Here is a 25456-nt window from a genome sequence, read left to right as displayed (position 1 = left end):
CCGGTGGACCTCCCGCAGGCATGCCTGTGGATGCTCCACCAGAGCCGCAGGACCAGCGGACCCTCCGCAGGCACGTCTGCGGGAGGTCCGCCGGAGCCACCTGGCTGTTACTGGCTCTCAGCTAGACGGACCCGATATTTCCGTAACATACTGACATGCCCCCTCACACTAAAATCTCCTTTCCCCTTTATACCTACCTCCCACAGCCACTCTCACCTCACAGAGACCCCTACAATGCTGCCTATTTTCCTCCTCGCTGCACCTACCCACCATACCTGCCCACAGCCTCTGTAGCATTTGGGGAAGGGATATAGTGGGGGCAATTTAGGGCTTGGCTACACTTACAAGTTGCAGCGCTGGGAGTTACAGCGCTGGTCATGCAGCTGTGTAGGGCCAGCGCTGGAGTGTGGCCACACTTGCAGCACTTTCCAGCGCTGTATTGAGAGGTGCATTGTGGGCAGCTATCCCACAGAGCACCTCGTCCCATTTTGGTGCTGAGTATTGTGGGAAGGGGAAGGAAGTGTGCGGGTCATTCCGCTTCCTGTTTGCCAGCGCCCCGTGGTGCATCGCTTCACATCCCAGCATTCACTCTTTCCGGCAGCGTTTGGCGCCATTGTGAGTGTCTTTCTGTTTTACTCTCTGTGTGAATCGCGATTTCTGTGGCAAATGGAGCCCGAGCTGCTGAGGACTGTGCTGATGAGTGTCGCCAGCACAACACGTTTGGCAGTCGAGCTATTCCTTCAGCTCCAAAGTGACAGTGAGGAGTCTGATGATGATATCGATATCGATTCTCCTGCCGCGTGTGACACCAAAGTGCTTGTGGCATTCACAGAAATGCTCAGCACCGTTGAACGCCGCTTTTGGGCTCGGGAAACAAGCACTGAGTGGTGGGATCACATCGTCATGGAAGTCTGGGATGACGAGCAGTGGCTGCAGAACCTTCGTATGAGAAAAGCCACTTTCATGGGACTGTGTGCTGAGCTCGCCCCCACTCTGCGGCGCAAGGACACAAGATTGAGAGCTGCCCTGACGGTGGAAAAGCAGGTGGCTATTGCAATCTGGAAGCTGGCAACTCCAGACAGCTACCGGTCGGTCGGGAACCAGTTTGGTGTGGGAAAGTCGACCGTGGGAATCGTTTTGATCCAAGTTTGCAAGGCAATTAATCGCATCCTGCTAAGAAAGACCGTGACTCTGGGGAGCGTGCAGGACATTGTGGATGGCTTTGCACAAATGGGTTTCCCTAACTGTGGAGGGGCGATAGATGGGACGCATATTCCTATTCTGGCCCCCCCCCCACCTGGCATCAGAGTACGTTAATCGTAAGGGGTATTTCTCTATGGTTCTCCAGGCGCTTGTGGATCACCGCGGGCGTTTCATTGACATTTACACAGGCTGGCCTGGAAAGGTGCATGATGCACGCATCTTTCGGAACAGTGGCCTGTTCAGGAAGATGCAGGCAGGGACTTTTTTCCCAGATAGGAAGATCACAGTAGGGGACGTCGAAATTCCCATTGTGATCCTTGGAGACCCCGCTTACCCGTTACTGCCTTGGCTCATGAAACCCTATACAGGGAAGCTTGACAGGAGCAAGGACCGGTTCAACTACAGGCTGAGCCAGTGCCGAATGACTGTGGAGTGTGCTTTTGGCCGTTTAAAGGCACGCTGGCGTTGCTTGTATGGGAAGCTAGACTTGGGGGAAAGCAGCATCCCCGCGGTTATATCCGCTTGCTGTACCCTCCATAATATTTGTGAAGGGAAGGGTGAAACATTCAGTGAGGCATGGACCACCGAGGTTCAAGTCCTGGAGGCTGAATATGCACAGCCAGAGAGCAGAGCTAATAGAGAGGCCCAGCACAGGGCTTCAAGGATTAGGGATGCCTTGAGGGAAGAATTTGAGGCTGAAAGCCAACAGTAATGTTTGCTGCCTTGCATGGGAGTGAATTGCACTGTTTACACTGTTATTCTATTATCCCTAAAATGATTTGCAGTGCCTCTTTCTTTACTGGGCTAAGGTATCTTTCACTATCTGCTATAATAAAGACTGTTTTCAAAGCCAAGAATTGTTTTATTGAAAAGAAAAAAACTTCCTTGACAGACAGACACACAACATTTCATGAACACAAGAGGGAAGGGGTGTGGGTTGGTGAACTGTACAGTCACAAGTTTGCATATGTCCTGTCTGGAGTGCTGTTTAACGAATCCTGCACTTCAGGGTGCATATACTGCATGGTGATGGGGGTTGAGTGCAGAGGGTAAGGGTGGTGGTAGGTATCAGGGCTGGTTGGTGAACGTACAGGTGTTGGAGGCAGCTGGTGGTGGTAAGAACCTGAATGCTGGGGAAAGGCGGTTTGAGCTGACATTGGCGCTATTCTCTTGGGGGCCCCTGCGGAGCCCGGGGCAAATTGCCCCCTTTGCCCCCCCCCCCTTTGAGCGGCCCTGGCAATTAACAGCCAGCGGAGTTAATACAAGATCCTGTTCCAAGTGTCATGGATCATTTCAACGCAGCTGGTCAATGCTAGGAAGGAAGGGAAAGGGGAGGGGCTTCCGTCCCAAATCCCACCCAGTGGGAGGTTAAATCTTCCGTGTCCAGTGGATCCCTGGGACACGACTCCTCCGCAGAGCTGACCCCACTGGCCGGACGTTGCATGGCTCCTCTCCTCATGGGACAGGGCTCCAGAGACGAGTCCCCTCCCAGCATATCGCCTCACAATACCCAGGCCCTCAGGTCGTGGGTGAGGAAATACAATCACTGCAGGGAGCTGTTCATTCCTCCCAGGGGCCCGAAAGTGTCAGGAGGATCCCAGCGCCCTGTGCCCGGCGCTGCACAGATACACAGAACGGGACAGTCTCACTCATGCTCCTGGAGCCCTAGCGCGAATCAATCAAATCACTGGCAACAAGAGTGTGTGTATCTTATAGGGGACATGCAAATGAGGGAGACAGTTTCCTGTTTAAATCTGTGCCTCTCTCTGCCCAGGCTGCACCCGGAGACACAATCCGAAGTCCCTGAGTCTGTGCAATTACCAGCCAGTCCCCTGAGAACTTTCCCTTTCAATACCAGGAAAAATGAGATTTGTGCTCCTTTTAATTTTCTCTGTAGAGGCTTTAGAAGGTATTTTCTACCTCTGAATAACTGGCGGAGTTAGATGAATATTAAATTATCGCTGTTTTTATACCGATATTTACAACCTGTCTTTACTTGCAGGTGTCCTGTCCCAGGCGCTGGTGGAGTCCGGAGGGGATGTGAAAAAGCCCGGAGACTCTCTCCGCCTCCTGCAAAGCCTCCGGCTTCACCTTCAGCAGCTACGGCATGAGCTGGGTCCGGCAGGCTCCTGGGAATTGGCTGCTTATATTATCCCTAGCGGGGATAGTACGTAGTTCGTTGATTCAGTGAAAGGCCGATTCACCATCTTCAGGGATAATCCCAAGAGTGAGCTGTATCTGCAAATGTCCGGCGTGAAAGGCGAGGACCCCGCCCGCTATTACTGTGCGGGACACACCGTGAGGGGAATCCTGGTAGGGCTAATCCAAAAATCCAAACTGCAGAATTGTCTTTCTTAGAACAGGATCAACAGGCAGAGTGCAAACAAATCTGTCAGCTGGTTTCAGATCTCTGCACCCATATTTGATCACGTGTCCATAAAAAACTGCAACAACTTGAGCACTCACATGGTTAAATGTGGCACTGATTCGACACCGAAGTAATGCAGGCTGCACAAGAAGAATATTTGGGGACTCATTTGTTCACGTCTATGGGCCTTATCAACAACGCCCATCCACCCGGTGTGAGAACCTAGGGCCATGTCACACAGCGGATCTCTCATCCACCCAACTCCTCTCTCAGTGTAATCCCATTAACCTACCTGTATTTAAACAGGAACCCTTCGCCGCCCCCCCCCCCCCCCGCGAGGGATTTCCATGCAAATTTCACCCAGGGAGGTTGGGAGTTGAACGGGGCTGTCAGCAGGTGCCCTAGGTCGATAGGCTCACTCTATCCAGGCCACAAATGGGCAGCTCCTCGGTACTGGCTGTTCACATTTTACCAGATGATGTTGCTGGGGAAATCCCATAGATCAGACTTGCCCAAGGAAAGGGCTAAATTCAGGATTTATCAGTCAGAAATGTGTGACCTGAATGGTCTTTGCAAGCGAATGTTTTCATAGCTAATGTGATTATAAAGACCTGAATGGATCCCTCTCTCCATTCACACCCACATTCTCCCCGTGACCAACGCTTACCCCAGGGTTTCTCAAACAGGGGTTGCGCTTGTGTAGGGAAAGCCCCTAGCGAGTAGGACGGTGTGTTTACCTGCCCCGCCCGCAGGTCCCGCCGATCACGGCTCCCACTAGCCGTGGATCGCTGCTCCGGGCCAATGGGAGCTGCAGGAAGCGGGGGTCAGTAAGTGCCTCGGCCTGCGCTGCTTCCAGCAGCTCCCATTGGCCCGGAGCAGTGATCCGCAGCCAGTGGGAGCCGCCGTCGGCCAGACCTGCGGGCGGGGCGGGTAAACACATCGCCCTGGCCCGCCAGGGGCTTTCCCTACTCAAGCGGAGACCCCTGTTTGAGAAACCCTGACTTACCCGGTTTCACAATACGGCGTCTGCCAGCTTCAGGAAGATAAATGCATTTCGGGGCTGATCCAATTCCCATTGCAATCGATTGTGAAGAGTTTCTCCCTGACTTTACTGAGCTTTGGACAAGGCCAAAAGTAGGACAATCGTTCTGGGGTCAGAGCCTCACAGGTGTTAATTCTGGAAGCTCCGCGGATCCCCAGGCTGCTCCCCCGACTGACTATAGCTGGTGTTCTGGCCCATTCATTCAAACAGATTAAAACGTTGGTACCAGAAGGGACCTAGCGATGCAATGAGATGCGGGCCAGGCACTCACCCAATTGAACCTGCAAGCCTGATTTAAATGGGTGTTCTAGCTACATCTCTACGGCTTTGTTCAGTACCCACCAACCATCCGGCAGCACTAAGGAGGGGAATAAGGGAGAATCCTTTCAGTTATCGATAACCAGTTATCAGTTATTGCAGGGAGCAGATGCCCAGAGTGTGTTTCAGCGGAGCAAGGAGGAGCAGCTGGCTCCGCCCTCGCCCTGTGGACGCCCCCAGTGATTCTCTGATCAGACACGCTCCACTTTAAGGCTCCCTCCATCTCCCAGCGAAGTCACTGGAGAAGCTGAGCCCTCAGCGAAGAGCAGTGGGAACGCGGAGTCCGGAGTGCGGATTATGGGCCGGAGGGTTCTGGCCAATAAACTAGAATTGACCTTCCCCGGCAGCCCATTGGTGATCCTGGGTGTGAAATTCACCCCTTTGTAAAGGGGCATCACAGGGGCCTGTCAGCTACTGAGCACCAGGGGCGACTTTTCTCCAGCCCCCGCAGCACTGACCCTTCTCCTCAGACTGAGGAGTTTGACTCCAACCCCCTTCCCAACAATACAGCCCCCAACAGAAATTTTCCCGAAGCATTTCTGTACAGTTTGTCTCCATCTTAATTTTCCAGATTCTCATGAACAAGGAATGGTTCAGTAATGAAACTGGCTCCTAGTTTATAATATTGACACCAACATAAAAAGGGGAGAGGATAGATAGATGGATGGGGATAGATAGATACAGTGGGTGAGGATAGATAGATAGATAGATAGATAGATAGATAGATAGATAGATAGATAGATAGATAGATAGATAGATAGATAGATAGATAGATAGATAGATAGATAGATAGATAGATGGGGCGTATGGGGATAGATAGATAGACAGATAGATGTCTATGGTGATCAATAGAGCAGAAGATAGGCGGACAGACTGTCTCCATCCAGTTCTTTCATGGTTGCAAATCTCCGGCGTGCAGAAGAAAGAGCAGAAGGGAACATTCCGTGTCACAGCTGGACTCTGGAATCCACCTGCCAGGAGATTTAACAACGCGACGCTGCGTCACACACCTCCTGGGTCCCCCCGTTATAGTGCCCCCACCCCCCGGCCCATGCAAATGAGCTCCCCGGGGCCCTGTTCATAGCCAGTCCCGGCCGCTCACCCCGCTCAGAGCCAGCGCCGGGCTTCAGCTTCCCATGCCGCCTGGGGACCGAGCCGCCAGCCGCAGCCATGACCCCCAGCCTGGCCATCGCCTTCCTCCTGCTGCTCCCCACGGGTACGGGCGGGATCTGCGCTGCCGCTCCGTGCCCGGTACCGTGTTTTCCCTAATAACTGCGACTCCGGGAATCACTGCAGTATTCTCCCTTTATCTCCCTCTCTGCGGGTGTCTATTCCCAGGTCAGCCTGGTGGAGTCCGGAGGGGGAGTCAAGAAACCTGGAGAGACCCTCAGACTGACCTGCACCGTGTCCGGATTCTCTCTCACTAGCTACGCGGTGCACTGGGCCCGCCAGCCAGCGGGAAAAGGGTTGGAATCGATGGGAGGTATCTGGGCTGATGGAAGAACTAACTATAACGATGCTCTCAAAAGTCGACTCACCATCACAAGAGACACCTCCAAAGGCCAAGTGTCCCTTCAACTGACCGGCCTGCAGCCCGGAGACACCTACGTGTCTTACTGTGCCAAATACTCACTGTGTGGAAAATCCTATTAAAGCCTGCACTAAAACTAACCTTGCGGAGAACCAGTCTGGGTTTATGAGCCCCAGGGAGGAGCAGCTGCCAACACTGCTTCTGCCTTGTGTTACAAGCACTCCAGAATCTAATCCCTTAGCACTGAAAGGCAACCATTGTATCAGAGCTCCCAAGGCTGGGAGTGGAACCCAGGAGTCCTGGCTGCTGCATTTTGTCTATAGTGTCCCTAAGAAATGAAGGGAAAGACCCCAGGAATAAGAACATGAGAACAACCATACTGGGTCAGACCAAAGGTCCATCTAGCCCAGTATCCTGTCTCCGACAGTGGCCAATACCAGGTACTTCTGAAGGAATGAACAGAACCGGTGATCAAGTGATCCATCCTCTGTCGCCCATTCCAAGCTTCTGGCAAACAGAGGCTAGAGAAACCATCCCAGCCCATCCTGGCTAATAGCCATTGATGGACCTAACCTGGGACACTAAGAATTGCCAGCCCCAACACTCTCCCAAGGGCCCACCTACCTCAACCTTCTGTCTCCCAGAGGGGTCGGCACCCATTATTTTATAGGAAGCAGCCCAAAATTTGGCAATTATTAACTCACCTGCTCAAAAGCGGAAGATTTCTCATAATCTGCTCTCCTTCCGAGATTCATCTCACTCTGAAAGGAGGGGAGTTTATCTCCTTCCCAGAATTGCTCAGTGCTCCAGCTTGAAGCTCTAACTCTTCCCTGTTTGAACCAGAACAATATCTCTGTGCACTAGTAGGGTCTACATGGGGCATTTTAACCACAATGGGGTGCTGCACTCTACAGGTTACAGCCCTCTGCTGGACACTGCCACACCATGGAGACAAGACCTGGGCCTGCAAAGTCCATACTCACAGGCAGAAATATAGGTGCCCAGGGAAGTTTTACAGCAAAAACTGAGGTGCAAAGTGATCTCAGGTGTCTACAGAATTCAGGGACAGCTCTGGTGGGGTTTCAATCTCATTTTAGGCCTGATTGTGGGATTGAAGTTTCTAATGTGGTCATTAAGTTCCTAAATCCATTTGTGAATCTATCCCTTGATATTTAGGGAGCTTAGGGAGGAGAAGATGTTGGATTTCCCGTTAAAAAACTGATGTCCTAAATATCTTACAGAGCCTCCTACTGCTTCATATTGAGACCTGTCTGGTTATGTCTCTCTGCAGTGAAATGAATTAATGAGACCTGAAATTCAAAGATGCCTAAGTTCTCCACTTGTGAGGTAACTCTCTTCATGTATAACAATGCCTACATCTGTAATTTTCACTCCATGCATCTGAAGTAGTGGGTTTTTATGCACAAAAGCTTATGCCCAAATAAATCTGTTAGTCTTTAAGGTGCCACCAGACTCCTCCTTGTTTTTTAGGGGAGTGAAGTTCTACTCTGCAACTCCTTTCCACCACAGCAAGAAGGACTCTCACTGCAGGACCTCTTCTACTTAAACACCCACTCCAAGCAACCAAATAAACAAACAAACAAACAAAAATCTGGAACAAACAAATCAACCAACAGAAGAGAACAAACAAAACACACCCCAAGTGCAAATTTCACCTCCAAAGGGAACATAAACTAGTGACTCCAAGAATTCACCTACTGTCAGTTTAAGGAAGTTCACAGTGAATTGCTCCCTTTCGGGGTACACGTCTTCCTCAGGTGCCCAACTCAGGTGGACTCACTGAAGGGAGCCCATGGCGTGAAGCAGGGGGGCTGAACTCTCTAAGTTTTGGTCCCAAGAGGTGGTGAATCCCTGTGGCTTACCCTAGTGAGAGTGTGACCCCACTGGGGCTGACACACTGAAGGGGTCCTCCCAGTGACAGTTCCAGAGCTGTTCGAGAGCATGAGACCTATGGATTCGCGCCCCTTTTGCCAATCCTATGCTATGTGAAGATTTATTAAAAAAGAATAGAAACAAGAGAGTTATTTACACCCTCCCATTCATATTGCCAGTCCCATCCATAGGAGTTCATAGTCATATAGCAGTTCCTATTTCCCTTTGCAGTCCTATTCATACTCCACTTCATATCCCCATTCAGATTCAGGTTCTGATTAATACACCCTGGATACTTCCGTTTCGATTCCCCTCCCCATTCATATTTATGTTGGATCCATACCCACTTTGGCCTTCCTCTTCCCACCACGGAGCATGAAACTCACAGACGTGTTTCCTTTGGATTGTGGTGGGAATATGGATCTGGGCATCAGACCCTCAAATAATGTTAAACACTAAAATGCTTCCACGCCACTCAGGAGGTGCATAGACGCTTGTGCTGCCCCCTCTACAAAAGGGTGGATTTTTATCCAGAGAATTATCAATGGGCTGAGGGGGGAGATCACTCAGCGATCACTGACCCCGCCCTGGCTGTCAAACAACCCTCACTCGGGGCCCCGCACGCCCCCTGACCTGCACTAAGGGCTCGGCTTCTCCACTGACCGCACTGGGAGATGGGGGGAGCCTTAACCTGGAGAAAGCAACGAAGAGTCTTGAGGGCACCTTATAGACTAACAGACGTATTGGAGCATGAGCTTTCGTGGGTGAATATTCACTCCGTCAGACGCATGGCTATTCACCCACGAAAGCTCATGCTCCAATACTTCTGTTATTAGTCTATAAGGTGCCACAGGACTCTTTGTTGCTTTTTACAGATCCACACTAACAGGGCTCCCCCTCTGATACGTAACCTGGAGAGTGTCTGATCAGAGAGTCACTGGAGGCATCCACAGAGCAAGGGCTCTGTTCTTTTCTCCTGCCCCTCTGAAATCCACCCTGGGCATCTGCTCCCTGCGCTCCCCAGGGGGAGATGGAGTCAGCCTCTCTCCCATTACAGCTGTGTGCGGTGTCCATAAGGGGAGATACTTTGTGTCCGTTCTGGTGTGGAACCAGAGCGCCGCCCCTAGGAAACCCCTTCCCCTTTTCTCTGAGCTCAGACCAGCTTCCCCTCACTGTCTCTCTCGCACAGTGATTCCGGGCGGTGTCCTCGGGCTTCAGGCCGGGCATTTGTAATTGTGCCGTGTTAATGGAATTGTCTCTGGAGCTGGTTGAATCGCCCTAAGAGTCTCCGGGCTTTTTCACATCCTCTCCGGACTCCACCAGCTGCACTTGGGAAGGAAGCCACGATACAAATCACATAGAAAGAGGAATAGTATAAGAGTCACCTGACTGTGCAAATTACTCGGGACATAAATACCTCCCAAAGCTTCAAAAATGAAAACTAAATGGAGCTAAAGTCTCATTTCACCTGGTTTTAAAGGGGAAAGTTCTCAGGGGAGTTAGCTGGCAACTGCAGAGATCCAGGGGGCTGCGGATTGTCTCTCCGGGTACAACCTGGGCAGAGAGAGGGACAGATTTAAACAGGACACTGTCTCCCTCATTTGCATATCCCGCTCCTTATAAAAGACAGACTCCTTCCATTAACCATGTGAATTACTCAGTAGGGCTCCAAAGGGAGTCGGCCTAGCTCTATGTTTCTGCAACTAACAACCTGCGGTGGGCTCCTGAATAAACATTTGCCTAAGGGAAGAATGAACAGCTGCCTGAAATTCATATAGATGATTCTAGCTCTGGTCCAATGTCTGTTGTAGTCACTGCAAAGCCTCCCATTATAGGTTTGGGATCAGGCTTTCAGGGAGGAGACTATTACACTAGAAAGCAGGGCAGACACAACTAACAATTTCTGTGTATCAGGGTCAGAGGTGTGTGAAAGCTGATGGAAACGATCTGTGTCACCTGTGTGCTAATATTGCTAAATTAGGTATTAGAATGATAAGAATATGTTTAGGATTTCTGAATACTGTGAGTTGTTGCATGCATTAATATCACTTGTCACATATGTATGCCATAGAGTAAGGTCATATTTAAGTGGTTGTATTGTGAGCCTGTGTGAATCACCAAACTGGGGAGACATATTAATTAGAGTGTTACACTGAACCACAACAGAAAGTGTTACCTCCTTCCCAAGAGAGTTCATTCATCCCAGGGGTCTGAAAGTATCAGGAGGAGCCCAGCGCCCTGTGCCCGGCGCTGCACAGACACACAGGACGGGACAGTCTGATTCCCGCACCCGGAACCCGAGGACGAGTCACTCAGATCGCTAGCAGCAGGAGTGTGTGTCTCTTATAAAGCGGTGATATGCAAATGAGGGAGACAGTTTCCTGTTTAAATCTGAGCCTCTCTCTGCCCAGGCTGCACCCGGAGACACAATCCGCAGCCCCTGGGTCTGTGCAGTGACCAGCCAGTCCCTGAGAACTTTCCCCTCCAGCACCCGGGAAAATGGGATTTTTGCTCCTGTTCATTTTCGCTGTAGCAGCTTTGGAAGGTATTTTCCTCTTCTGAAAGCTGGCAGAGTTAGAAGAATATTGTTACCGCTGTTTTTATACCGATATTAATGGCTTGGCTTTATTCTCAGCCGTCTGGTCCCAGGGGTTGGTGGAGTCCGGAGGGGATGTGAAAAAGCCCGGAGACTCTCTCCGCCTCTCCTGCAAAGCATCCGGGTTCGACTTCAGCAGCTACTACATGAACTGGATCCGTCAGGCTCCTGGCAAGGGACTGGAATGGATCGCTTTTATATACCCCGGTGGGGGTACTGCAATCTACCTTGATTCAGTGAAAGGCCGATTCACCATCTCCAGGGATAATCCCAAGAGTGAGCTGTATCTGCAAATGACCGGCCTGAAGCCCGAGGACACCGCCCGCTATTACTGTGCGACCGGAGACAAAGACACAGTGAAACCAAACCGATTTTTGATCATACAATAACCCAGGCTGCGGAATCGCGCTTCTCCCGGCAGCCGCGCGGGGGCAGCAGTGACACACACACCGCTCCGGGCTGGGACAGGAGACCCGGCACCCGGGTGAATGTAACACAAACCTCCCGGCAGTTTTAACCCTTCCGTTCCCGGGCAACGTGTCTCCCCTTCCTGCCCAGAGCCCCGCTGGGCCTGCGGCGCAGAGATCCCTCGCTTCATCTGTGAACCCCAATCTGGAGTGAGTCCTGTTCTGAGTCGCTCTCCCCTCGCTGACCCGGCACGTTGGCTCCCCCCGGGGCCCGTCTCGGTGTCAGACTCACAGGACAGCGTCTGTCAGTGTAAACGCGACAAGCGCATTGGGTCTTTATCAGAACCAACGGATGGAGCGAATTGCTCCTGAGGCCAAATCCTCCCCTGGTGTAAAGTCACCGCAGCTGCTTCCGCTAGACTCGAGTTACTCCGGATTTACACCAGGGAGGCTCTGGCCCTTTCAGCAACCTGGGATGTTTAGCGGATTAACGCAGCGGAAGGTGATTAGTTCATTATAACCCGTGTGGGGGCCCTCACCGTGGCGTCTCGGCCCTTCACACGCGGTTATCGCCTTTATCTCCACAGCGCCGCCGGGAGGCCGGGAACTATCCCAGCCCCTGGGTCAGAGCGGGGAGACTGAGGCACGGAGAGCTGGAGGCTGGATATGGAAATGGGCCATTCAGAGTCCGGGCGGGGCTGTGGGCAGAGATCACCCGGCGCCTGAACAAACCCCACTCCGCTGAGCCTGGGGATGTGGCACCGCCGGGACTTTCCCAAGCGGCTCGTGGATTGTTTTCACCCCACGGACACTGGGCAATCACGGCCCGGACTCTCCGCGGGTGTCAGTGGGTGGAGCTGAGCCATCCCGACCCACAGTAAAGTGCCACAATGTGACAGAGTCACCATGGAGATAACAGACCCCGCCCCTCGGACCGGGATGCCATCACTCAGCCCAGCGCTGGTACTGAGGGCATTAGGGACAGTCACGTGGCTAAGGGCTGCCCCCGGGAACACGGTAGATCAGAGTTTCTCAAACAGGGGCCTCGGCTTGTGCAGGGAAAGCCCCTGGCGGCCGGGCTGTGTGTTACCTGCCCCATTCGCTGGGCCAATGGGGGCTGCTGAGGCGGCGCGGGCTGAGGGACCTACTGTCCGCCGCTTTGCGGGTCCCATTGGCCCGGAGCAGCGATCGGCGGCTAGTGGGAGCCCGATCAGCCGGATCTGCGGGCGGGGCAGGTAAACACACCGGCCTGGCCCTCCAGGGGCTTTCCCTGTACAAGCCGCGACCCCTGTTTGAGAAACCCTGTATTAAGGGCACGTTGGTGCACGTATCAGCAGGTAAACGTAGCGATTTCTGTCTGGTTTAGTGATATGAGATAAATATTCTTTCAGGTCCTGTACAGCCATTGACACTACTGAGAATAAAGTGCAAAGTTCAGTCAGGGACACTAAGAATTGTGCTTAAATTTAAAGTAGTGTCCTGAATAGAGATGGGTTTAAGCAAATTCTTACATGCTTTCATGAATCAAGGCCTAAGACATTGTACTAGGGTCTCCCTGAAATCATTTGCATCCTTGAAAATCATCCACCGCCATCTCCCTTAAGCGATTTGGAATATCTCAGCCCTGCACTGCGCTGGGATTTTACATAACAGATTTCCCACACTTAAATATTGCGGAGCTGTGCGTCTGAGCACACTGTATCACACCTGAGAAAGAACAGTCTCTCCACCAATTAGAGTGTGAGACTGGGATTTTCAAAGGCACCCAAAGTTGGGAAGTTTCCAGCTCCCATGCGATTTGAGTATTTACATTAAGACCCTTTAAAAACTCCACCCTGTTGCATAAACACAGTGGCAAGGTGGAGCTTTTAAGATCTATGCATTGTTAAATTTTATTATTTTATCCAGCATTTCCATAGAAACTTTAGTTTGACATTTTTCTCTGTATTATTGCCTATTTATAGTGGGTATTGAAAATAATATGAACGGTAATACTAAGAGGAAGAAGAGTGATACAACACTACTATGCAACTGAACTGTGATTCATACCATTAGCCCCGCTCAAAGCAGTGCAAGTACTGTACTCTCAGTTACAGTGGCACAGGCCTACAAACCCCTGCAGGGTTATAACCTTATCCCACAGATAGATTCTTTCAGGGTACCGACTGTCCATTTTTACTGTATGACCTAGCAGAATTCAGTTATTCGTCTTCTGGGCTAAAACATTCAAAGCAGGCTAGGCGGGGATCCACACCCAACCATTCATTTTCAGGTGCCAATCTAATAATAATTCTGTCTTGTAGTCCAGCATTGCAAGGCAGAATTTCAAACATAGGTGCTGGACCTTGGGGTGCTGGCTTGAAGGTGATTCCTTTATATACAGAGTTTACAGTCAGGTTCAGTGTTTCAGCACCCCCACTATAAAAATTGTTCCAGCGCCCCTGGTTTCAAATGCTTGCCTCTTCCTTCTCATAGAAGAAGAAAGGACATTTTCAGACATTAGTAATAACACCAACCCCTAGCATTTTATAAAAGCGATTTTCAGCAGGGGATGTCAGAGCTCTTCACAAAGGAAGGTTAGGTGAACCTAAAAGGTTATTCCAATTTTACGGAGAGAAATGACTTATCCAAGGCAACCCAGCAGACCAAGGAATGAATACCCGGTTTTCCATGGCCCAGTCTAGTGCTCTATGCACTAGGACACACAGTGGCCAGGACTCACAAACTAAGAAGAGACAGAATTCAGCAGCAGGTGAACACTCAATGGTGCATTTTGTCTATGAGAGGTCCCGCGGCTCTAGCCATTTCCCCGCTCCAAGGCACGCCGCGGGGGGCGCTCTGCCACTCGCCGGTCCTGCGGCTCCGGTGGACCTCCCACAAGCGTGCCTGCGGATGCTCCACCGAACCCGCGGGACCAGGGGACCCTGCGGGAGGTCCCCCGGAGCCGCCTGCCGCCCTCCCGGGGACCGGCACAGCGCCCCCCGCAGCATGCTGCCCCGCTTGGCGTGCTGGGGCCTGGAGCCGCCCCTGCCGAGCATTCTTGTAGAGATCACTGAAGAAGTGATCCTACAAGAGAGACTCTAGCTCCTCCTCTCCAGCCAAGTAGCTTTTTTCCTCTGAACTCCACTCCGGAAGGCCTCAGTTTAACGAGGGTTGTGGTTTCTGGTGTGGTGTTTTTTTTCAAGAGGAGGTGATGCAAATTCAGTGTCTCGGGGTCCTGCATAAATCCTGTGTTCTCCTGGACGACAGAGAATGAAAAGGGATCAGGCCAAGGTCTTGGTGTCTTTGCAGTTACCGTCAGAAACCCTTCCCGCGTCAGCAACATGATATCGTGGTTGAATCTTCTCTTGATTCTAGCAGCCCTTGCAGGTAATTCTCCCCCCCCCCCGCCCGCCCCCAACTTTAGTGGGAGACTCCGGGGACGGTTGGACGTTCTTGCCCCAACCCAAAGCGCAGTGAAGTGAATGGGCATCTTCCCAACGGCTTCTGTGAGCTTTGGCTGAGGTCTTGTACTAAGGTGAATCTAACGGAGCTTTTTCTTCTTCTTTTCCCCCCAGATGTCCGGTCCCAGGTTCTTCTGGTGGAGTCCGGAGGTGGAATTCAGAAGCCCGGGGGATCTCTCCGCCTCTCCTGCAAAACCTCCGGGTTCACCTTCACCAGCTACCATATGAGCTGGGTCCGTCAGGCGCCCGGGAAGGACCTGGAGTGGGTCGCACTGATATACAACCCTGCTAATAGCCACAGCACGTTTTACAGTGATGCCGTTAAAGGGCGATTCACCATCTCCAGAGACGACTCCAACAGCCTGGTGTATCTGCAAATGACCAGCCTGAAAGCGGAAGACACCGGCCGCTATTACTGTGCGAGAGACACAGCGATCAGAAATCAACTGCAGTGAATACAAAAACCTCCTCCTCGAATCCAAACATTCTCAGCGCCAGCAGAGAGCAGCAGGCACTGACAGGGCAGGGCAGTGTAAACACAGATACATAGACTGTAAAGTCTCCAGCCCTTAATCAGGGCTTCCGTCCTCTAAAAATGCACATTGGTAATTAAAGACTCACTATGTTGACAGAACAGAGAGTAGCTTATTTAGCGGACAGCAATGGAGAAATAGAATCCACCTCAGTTACTATGAGTAATTAGCTTTCTGCCCTTCAACCCGCCTCCTAAACATGAACTAAGAGGAAGAAATGCCAGAGACATTATTTAAAGAGTCTCTTGTTATTTAAAATAGGATTGTGTGATTATAAGAGCACATTTTTACACATTTTTAAAATAGCTGGGTAGAAGCAGGTGGAGCTCTCCAATTAGTCATCCATTTGCATTTTCCTGCTTCCATTAGATTTTGAAGGAACAACAAAGTCAGCAAAGCCAAGGCCTCTCGGAGCAGGAATATTTCTAATTCACTGCTGCTTCAGAAAGAACCTGCTTACAGTATCCAGGAGACTAAAAGGCCAACACTTCCAAATGCTAGTGTAATGAGGTTTATACACATTTTGATATAGCTGTATGCAAATTGGGCTGGCAATTGTGCACCTACTTATTTGTATGTACTAATTCCCCTTTTGTGCACATAAATGTGGGGGGTTGTGGGTATAAAGGGCACATAAATATTTTGTGGATACACCCATTGCACCCACATTTTACAGTTTGCTGGTCAGGGCACTGTACCACAGTGTTTGCCAGAAGCTGGGAATGGGCGACAGGGGGTGGATCACTGGGTGACTCCCTGTTCTGTTCATTCCCTCTGGGGCACCTGGCACTGGCCATTGCAGGGAGACAGGACACTGGGCTAGATGGGCCTTTGGTCTGACCCGGTCTGGCTGTTCTTATGTTCTTTAGAGCTGTGGTGGACCCGCCCTAGAATTTTTCACACCATAATTTTGTCACTCTCTGCAGATACCTGGAGAAGGCTGAAGGGTGCTCCATGAGCGCATTGCCTCGGTTTGCTCTTTAATGCATAAGCACAAGCTGGAGAAGAGTTAAAGATGAGTTTGTTTTATTTCCTGGGTAATTTCGGGCCGTTCCTATACACCTGGTGGTTCACCCTGAATACAGCCGTTAGGACTCTGTTCAGAGACAAGACCAAACCATTTTAGTGTGGGATTTTCAAAGGCTCCCAAATGGTTCCTTCCAGCTTTCTTTTTCGAAACTCCTGTCTTGGGCAGGAGGTGCATGTTGGAAACAGCTGTGGGGTGAGGTTTGGCCAAATTGCCAAGAACACACAGTAAGGAAGCATCGCTTTCAGATTGCCTGTAGGTCATGTCCAAAGACTAGTGTCAGGGGATAGTTCTGGTTCTGTTTTCACATAGTCCCGTTCTTTGGCTGAGGGTTCTGGTCTCTGCTCTTCCCTATCAGGTCACCGCCCCCCCGCCCTCAATCTCTCATCGGGCCTGCGCCCCTTGCTGAATTTGGCACCGTTTATTTCCAACCCGCCCGGCTCTCCCCAGATTATGCAAAGCTGGCACAGCCAAGCCCCTATTTACGCACTGACTCGGGCGTCCCAGCCACAGGCCCCGCATCTGGCTCAGGGATTTACCGGGCTGCGCTCCCCTCCCATCACCAGGCTGGGTCCGCTGAGACTCCGCATTTTCCTGGCTGGACTCTCATGTGCGTTTGTTTGTCTGTTCACCCGCCCATTCTCGGTATCTCTGCAGTTGTGGGGCTGAGGGGGGTTTTCAGAAGTTGCCAAGTTCCCCAGGAACACTCAGAAAGTCAATAGTGCTCGTGCTGCTAAATGATGTGAGTGCGTTAGAAAAAATCCCCTCTCCAACATCCTGCGTGGGAAGGCCAATGGAGTCACGCTAGGGATGTATTAGACCAATATCTGCCGAGCTGTCTGTCTCCTTCCGTCGATTGTATCTATTTAATGTCACTGTTCCTTTTAAACATTTCCTGTAACAACCCACTTTGTTTGTCTCCAGGGGCCCGGGCACAGCTGGTTCTCACCCAGTCCAGCCCGGAGAATCCACCAAACTGACCTGTGCCCGTGAGCGGCTTTGGTCTCAGCAGCTGTTATATGAACTGGGTCCGACGGGCTCCGGGAAAGGGGCTGGAGTGGCTGATCTACTATTATACATCGTCTGACAACAGCTACTCCCCGGCAATCCAGGGGCGATTCACAGCCTCCAAGGACAGCTCCAATTTCTACCTACACGTGACCGGCCTGGAAGCGGAGGGCACCGCCTGGTATTACTGTGCGCAGGGCCAGCTCCAGGCACCAGCATCCCAGGTCGGTGCTTGGGGCGGCAATCTGCAAGGGGCAGCAGTCCCTGTGTTTTTGCCCCCAAGCAGCGCCCCGAGTTGCTGCGGGAGGGCGGGGGCAGGCCGCGTGCCCGTAGGGCGGCAGGCCGGTTTCAGCGGGGGCGGCAATTGGGCGGCAGGGGCGCAGCTTCTGTCTTCCGGCTGAAGACAGAAGCTGCCTCCGAATTGCCACGGCCGGGGAAACGCGCGAGCCGCATTAAGGGCACACGGACTGCCCCCGCCCTCTGGCGTCAATTCGGCGCGCTGCTAGGGGCGGCAAAAACAGTAGAGCCGGCGCTGATCAGCCCAAAGACTTCCACTGAACTGAACTGATTTCAACAAAGCCGCTATTCACTGGAAATGTAGCTATGCCTGTACAGTAAATGCAATGCTGCCCCCAGCACTATCATTAATCTCTACCGAGCACGGGTTAGGATACCAGAGATACTGTAAGGGAGTTAAACCCTCCATTTCCCAATTCCCTGGGGCTCTATTGAAATCCCCGCCAAAGCCACAAGAGAGGAGGTTACATTTCCCGTTCCCAAACATCCCGCCGTTGCTAAGAAGGCGCTGTCCTGCGCTTATACGTGGCTGAGAATCTCACACACCTTTACGAGTGTTAAACGACCAAAATGCTGTTTATTTAAATTGAGTTGGGGCGTCCGTACGCCTTAAGAGGCTTCATAATTTTCTGAGCTGAACTCACTGTCTTAGGGGGACACGCACCCCAGGGAGAGATCCTCATGTGCTGACAGAGCTCACACCCGGTCATCGCTTATAGTCGCCTTGTGAAACTCGCATGCAAATCCCTGCCCCGGAGGGTTCCTGTTTAAATACAACCCCCTGATTGGAGGAGCCTCAGACTCCCTCCAAACACAGAACTGCCCGGGTCTCGCTGCTGGGGACAGTTTGCACCTTCACTTAAGATGAACCTGCTGCTGATTTTCCTGTTCATGCTGGTGGCACCTTTAGGTACGTGTCTATTGGGGGTCACGAGGGTTCCTTGCTGCAGTGACTGCAGAAGAGGCGCTGTTCAAATGAGCCTAAGGGAATTAGGTGCACATATCCCAATGGAATTTAGTGGCAGTTGGGCGCCTCACTCCCTTAGGTGCGGTCTCGAGGTGTTTTATTTTCACGTGGTCCCCGCTCCCAGAGGACAGGGGCCTGGCTCACTGGTTCATTTCTGTGTTTCCTTCCCAGGGGTCCTCTCCCAAGTGCAGCTGAAGGAAACGGGCCCGGGAGCGGTGAAACCCGGGGAGTCCCTGACACTCACTTGTACCATCTCCGGAGACTCGGTTTCTAGCACCAGCGTCACCTGGGACTGGATCCGGCAGCCCGCGGGGAAAGGGCTGGAATGGGTGGGACGCATTTACTACAGACCGAGTCAGTGGCACACTAACTACGCCAGCGCTCTGCAGAGTCGAACGACCATCACACAAGACACTTCCAAGAACCAGTTCTCCCTGCAGCTCCGCTCGCTGACAGCTGCAGACACCGCCACCTATTACTGCGCCAGAGACACACAGTGACACAGAGCAGAGCGGGACTGGCACAAAAAGGGGAAGCGGATTCTGTCCACTTAATTTTCACAATTTGAACGGAAAGAGCTGAGATTCTCCTCTCCCCCTTCCCCATAACACTCCATGTACGTGGAAGGAAAATGCAAAGGGGAGGCGGGTAAGGAATCTGAGAGAACTTCTAATGTATATTTGGACCAAGGTGATGCCACGAACAGGAGGATCATGAGCCCAGTGACACGCACCAACGCCCTGATGGCAACATTTACAAAAGTGCTGGCAGCGCTTGTCCAGCAAAATGAAGTATCCTGGATCTTCCAAGGGCTTTTCGGGGAAACCCACAAACAAATCCAGTCCCTCCCCTCCGGATGGGAAAGAGAAATACGGAAAGAGATAACAAGGGATTAAACGGAAAAATGAGGTTGACCTGGAAAGTTTTCGGGAGCACCGATTTGAATCGAGCTGCTGAGGAGGATGAAGACGTTGATGATAATAATAATAATAACAAAATAATAACAGATGGTGTTCAGATCGGGTGCTGTACTAACACCAAGGAAACAAAGAACAGGAAATTGCACAAGGAAAACGAGGAAGTGGAGCAGGGGTCTCTGGGTGGCTGATGGCTGCAGCCCTGGGCTCCTCAGTTTACCTTGGAGTCCATATGGGTGACCTGCCAGAGCATCTGCCTCTAGCAAGGATGGCTAGGCCTTCCTCACACTGATTCCTACTGAGTGGCGGATTTCGTTAGTGGGGCCCTGTGCTCAGCTTCAGTTTTGCTCCCTGCATGGGACCCAGACAAGAAAAATAACATTCTCTCTTATCTCCCCTGCCCCTCGTTTTTCATTCTTTTTTCCTTCCTCCTCCTCCTATATTATAAGTAATTGGAAATAAGTGAAAGTAAAGTGAGGAACCTTGATTGTTTTTGTAGTCTAACCTTTTTCAGGGACCTTTTGAAAAGTGCTGAGTGTCTCAGTGGACCATTTAATGATCTTTCCAAATATTGTTTGTACCATTAGCTAACTATTGTAAAGTGCTTTGGATCAGAGTGCTTTATAAAAAGAAAAATATTATAATAATTTTTCCTCTGTCCACCTGAATGGAGTTCTCGGACCCCAGTTTGAGAACTTCTGGTCTAGATGAAAGTTTGTGTTTGCATTATGCTAAAGTGAAAAATGCATAAAAATAAATAGTATAGATGCATGAATGGAAAAATAAAATTTAACTTCCTCTGGAGAAACGTATTCAATTTGGAAACAAAACCCAGATAACATTTTTTCTACACTGTTTCTTTACAAAATCATCAATTATGTTCTCATAAGTAATATTTTGTAAAGAGGCACTTTCAATTGTATCTCGCTAAAGGGCAGCTGGTGCACTGCCTACACTGCCGCTTGACAGCGCTGAAACTTGCTGCACTCAGGGAGGTGTTTTTTCCACACACTCATGAGCGAGAAAGTTGCAGCGCTGTAAAGTGCCAGTGTAGACAAGTCCTAAGCCCTTGGCTACACTGGAGAGTTGCAGTGCTGGTGGTGGCTTTACAGGACTGTAACTCACTCCCCATCCACACTGGCAAGGCACATACCGCGCAGTATCTCCGTGGCTACAGCGCTGTTTGTACTCCACCTCAAGGAGAGGAATAAAGAGTATAGTGCTGCTGCAGCGCCAGAGTAAACGGGCTTAGTACCCTGGGACTGAGCTCCGGAAGCTTCCCATAATCCTTTTAAGAACTCACTGTTTGCTGTGAACGAGCAGAGGCAGGGAGCTGCCTTTGGAACACCCACAGCTAGTGTAGAGGAGAGAAGCAGCTCAGCAGGCAGGAGGGGGGAGGGGTCTGTTTCCGCGAGGCTGCTTATCTGGGTCTGTGAGGAAAAAAACAGCTACTGTTTGCTTTCAGTGAGTGAGAGAGGGGTGGGGGTGGGGGTCAGAACTTGCAAGGCTGCTGCTGACAGTGTCAGCCCCAAAAATCCACTCTCTCTCTCCCCCACACGCTCTGTCACACTCCACCCTACTCCCCTCCCCCTTTGAAAAGCACGTTGCAGCCACTTGAACGCTGGGATGGCTGCCCATAATGCACCACTCCCAATGCCACTGCAGATGCTGCAAATGTGGCCATGACAGTGCACTGGTAGCTGTCAGTGCAGCCAGACTGCAGCACTTTCCCTACTCAGCTGTACGAAGACAGGTTTAACTCCCAGCGCTGTACAGCTGCAAGAGTAGCCAAGCCCAAAGACAATCAGTTTAGTCAAAGGAAGGATACAGTTTTCTCTGGAGAAACTCCAAGTAGGTCAGGCTGCGGGGCCAGCAGCCTCTGTTCTGCACTGCCAAGCATGGAATCAATGACATTTGTTGTGTCCTTCCCACATTAGGTATTTTCTTATATTCAAACATTTGTCTGCATGAAGAGCTGCATTCTGCTCATTTGGGCTGCACTAACAGCGGTGAATGAGACCAGTACTGAACACCCCCCTGAAGGGTGGGGGAGGCAGGGCCGGCTCTAGGCACCAGCCCTCCAAGCAGGTACTTGGGGCAGCACTTTCTAAGGGGCAGCACTCCGCCCCCTCCTTTTTTAATTTTTTATTTTTTTGCTTGGGGCCTCATTGCCAGGAGCCGGCCCTGGCACAGCCACTCGCCGGAGCTGGGATCCAGGAGCTGGGATCCGCGCCCCCTGCCCAGCCCAGCAGCACCCTGCACAGCCCACTCTGGAAGGGAAACGCCGCGCCGCCCTGGGGAGACTCGAGGAGGCAGCGGCAGCAGGACCCCTCCTCCCTCCCTGCATCCGGGCCCCACCTCCCTCCCTCCCAGGCTCCTCACACATTCCGGGAGCCCCTCTCACCACTGCAGCCAGAGGGGCTCTCAGAGTGTGCAAGGAGCTGGGGAGGGAGGGAAGTTGGGTCCCCTGGAGCCGAGCCTGGGCTGTGGCAGCAGCGAGAAGGGCTCCCAGAGTCAGGGCCACCCAGGGGGGAGCAAGTGGGGCAATTTTCACCAGGCCCTGGGCCCCACAGGGGGCCCCGGGAGTATGTTGGAGTCTCCCCCACCTCCGTCTTCTCCCATCCCCCAGTGTCTCAGCTGATAAGGGAACGGGGCTGCAAGCTGCAGCCAAGCACTGGGAACTCAGGCCCCAGTTGGAGACACCACGCGGCTGCAGCGCTCTCCGGGAGAGGGGGTAAGCAGCATGGTAAGGAGCTGGGGCCTGCACCCCCCTGACTCCATCCCCCCAAACCCTGACCCTCAGCTCCGAGCCCAGCCCCTGTGAGCCGGGCACCCCCCGACCCCATCCCCCACAGCCCTGACCCCCGCTCTGAGCTCAGCTCCTGTGAGCCAGGCACCCCCCAACCCAGAGCCCAGCTTCCCACCCAGCCCTGGGCAACAGCTGCACCACCCCCAGGCAACGGCAGCCCATTGGCACCAACCATCACCATCACCCAGCAACAGCCCATTATGTAATTGCAAATGTAGACAGACCAGTAAAGCAGTTCATGTTTTTAAATCATGTATTTGGTGTATTTTCTAATTATTACAAATTAATTTTTGAATGTATTTCACTGGTTATTTTTTACATTTTCAGATACATGTTACTATAGTATTGCAACTTTTTTTTATGGAAGGGGCCCCCGAAATTGCTTTGCCCCAGGCCCCCTGCATCTTCTGGGTGGCCCTGCCCAGTGTGTGTGAGGAGCCGGGGAGGGAGGGAAGCGGGGTCCCCTGGAGCCGAGCCCCCGCTGCAATGGTGGTGAGAGGGGCTCACGGAGCGTGTGAGGAGGTGAGCGGCCGGCTGGGTTCGTCGGTGCTGAGCCCGTAGCCCCGCAACCGGAGATCCTCGCCTTCCCGCCCGCCGGGGCTGGGCCAGGGCACCGTGAGGCTGAAGAGCAGCAGGTCCGGGGGGCTCTCCAGGTCCTCGGCCGCCAGCATGTCGGGGGTGAGGGCGGTGAGCATGAACTGATCCACCTTGGCCACCAGCATATCGGGGGTGAGGGCGGTGAGCATGAACTGATCCACCTCGGCCACCAGCAGCATGGCAAAGCCCAGGGAGGGGGCCGTGTTCTCCGCACCGCCCCGCAGCCGCGCCGCCACCTGGAAGTACTCCCGCTCCGCGCCACCCAGCAGCTCCACCCGCATGGGGACAGAGAGTCGCAGCTGGGCCAGGGCTCGGCTGCAGTGTGCTGGTAGCGGATCCAAGCTTGGGGGGGAGCCCAGTGCTGGGGCAGCAGGGGGTGTGAGTGGGGGGGCACCGGTGGGCAGGAGTGGGAGCTCATGTCTGCGGGGGGCAGCCAAAAAAAATTTTGCTTGGAGCAGCAAAAAACCTAGAGCCGGCCCTGAGTGTGGGGAGGGGGGATCTTATTCTATTCCTAGCAAAAAGTCATTTTTCTTCTACTTTATCCTTAGGGGCTATAACATGATACCAGGGCTTAGCACAAAGTTTTCTATAAGTTTTTCTACACAGGGATCTGATACAAAGTTCCTATAGCAAAGGACTTGATACAAAGTTGTATGAAAATAGCTTAATACCGGGTTATATGAAGAGGCATGATACAAAGTCATGTGAAACTTATGTGAAGATGCTTAATACAGAGATTTATCTACAGGGTTCATTTGGGTGGGGGTCTAGGTGTAGGTGGTTGGGGGTCAGTGGGGAGGGTGTCCAGGGGGGCTCATCGGGGTGGTAAAGATGCAGGGGAGGTGGGGCTTGTCAGGGTAAGGGTTTGATGGGCCTGCTTAACACGGAAGCCCCAGCTGCTGCCAAGGGGATCCTCATGCTGGCCACCCGTTTCCCCTATCCCAGGGATGGGTAACCTTCAGCACATGGTCCACCAGGGTAAGCCCCCGGCGGGCCAGGCCGGTTTGTTTACTTGCCACATCCACAGGTTCGGCCGATTGCGGCTCCCACTGGCTGTGGTTTGCTGCTCCAGGCCAATGGGGGCTGGGCGAAGCTGCAGCCAGCACATCCCTTGTCCTGCAGCCCCCATTGGGCTGGAGCCGCGATGGCCGAACCTGTGGCTCTATGGTAAATCCACTACTGGGTGGCTGGATCTGGCCCACGGGCTGTAGTTTGCCCACCCCTGTCCTAGCACCTGGTCTGTTCACTCTGTCTGGGGCACCTGGCACTGGCCACTGCCAGGAGACAGGACACTGGGCTGGATGGACCCTTGGTCTGATCTAGTCTGGTCGTTCTTATGTTCCCAATTACAGTCTAGGCTCCCATAGTCCTAGGCACGGTACAAACACAGACCATAAAACCTCTCTCAGTCCCACCGAGTTTACAACCCGAGTGTAAATGGGAAGTGGCACGTGACTGGGAACAGAAATAGAAACACGAATATAAACAGCAGCCGCGCAGAATCATCTTCCTTCTCTGTCGCCTGAATCCTCCCTCGACTCCCCCCTACAGAAAATCTCCCAGAGACGCTGCTCTCAGCCCACTAATCCCAGGGAGGCTCCACTGCAAAACCTTAACTCTGCCCTCAGACTCCCCCTCCCCCCCCGCAGCTTCTCCCACCTGCACCCACAGGCGGGCCCCAGACCCGGCCCAAAGCACGAGCCAGGCTTGCTCCGATCACGTTCCTAGTGTCACGGATCATTTCAATGGAGCCGGTCACTGCCGGGAAGGCAAAGGGGCTTCCGTCCCCAATGCCCCCGCGCCATGGGGAATCTTCCCTCTCCAGCGGGTGGCCCAGCCCAGTGGATCCCTGGGACACGACCCCTCCCCAGACACTGACCCCCCCTGACCGGACGTTACATGGCCCCTGTGCGCCTGGAACGGGGCTCCAGAGCTGACTGGCCCCCGCCCCCAGCCCCAGTATCACCTCACAATAGCCAGGCCCTCAGTTCCTGGGTGAGGAAATACAGTCACTGCGGGGAGCTGTTCATTCCTCCCAGGGGTCCGAAAGAGTCAGGAGGATCCCAGCACCCTGTGCCCGGCGCTGCACAGACACACAGGCCGGGACAGTCTGACTCCTGCACCCGGAGCCCTGGGGCGAGTCACTCAGATCCCTGGCAGCAGCAGCAGGGCCGGCTCCAGACCCCAGCGCGCGCTTGGGGCGGGGTCGCGGGAGGGCGGAGGGCGGCTCTGGGGGACCTCCCGCAGACGTGCCTGCAGAGTGTTCGCTGGTCCCGCGGCTCCGGTGGAGCATCCCCAGGCATGCCTGTGGGAGGTCCACGGGAGCCGCGGGATCGGCGACCGCCAGAGCGCCCCCTGCGGCATGTCGCTGTGCTTGGCGCGGCGCAAATCCTAGAGCCGCCCCTGAGCAGGTGTGTGTCTCTTATAAAGCGGGGACATGCAAATGAGGGAGACAGTTTCCTGTTTAAATCTGTGCCTCTCTCTGCCCAGGCTGCACCCG

At 52.8% G+C, this 25456-nt stretch overlaps 3 gene segments (V, D, J or C); all 3 read left to right on the top strand.

Moving 5' to 3' along the window:
- Window positions 1-6101: 6101 nt before the first annotated feature.
- LOC123347609 lies at window positions 6102-6584 on the top strand. The segment is given in 2 exon segments: window positions 6102-6182; window positions 6270-6584. Coding segments are annotated over 2 exon segments (396 nt in total).
- Window positions 6585-14610: 8026 nt separating this feature from the next.
- LOC123347608 lies at window positions 14611-15256 on the top strand. The segment is given in 2 exon segments: window positions 14611-14727; window positions 14916-15256. Coding segments are annotated over 2 exon segments (387 nt in total).
- A 3274-nt stretch (window positions 15257-18530) lies between these two features.
- LOC123348484 lies at window positions 18531-19133 on the top strand. The segment is given in 2 exon segments: window positions 18531-18576; window positions 18805-19133. Coding segments are annotated over 2 exon segments (375 nt in total).
- Window positions 19134-25456: the final 6323 nt, after the last annotated feature.

Source organism: Mauremys mutica, chromosome 13 (assembly GCF_020497125.1).
Source record: "Mauremys mutica isolate MM-2020 ecotype Southern chromosome 13, ASM2049712v1, whole genome shotgun sequence".
NCBI lineage: Eukaryota > Metazoa > Chordata > Testudines > Geoemydidae > Mauremys > Mauremys mutica.
This window is presented reverse-complemented; position numbering and strand designations above follow the sequence as displayed.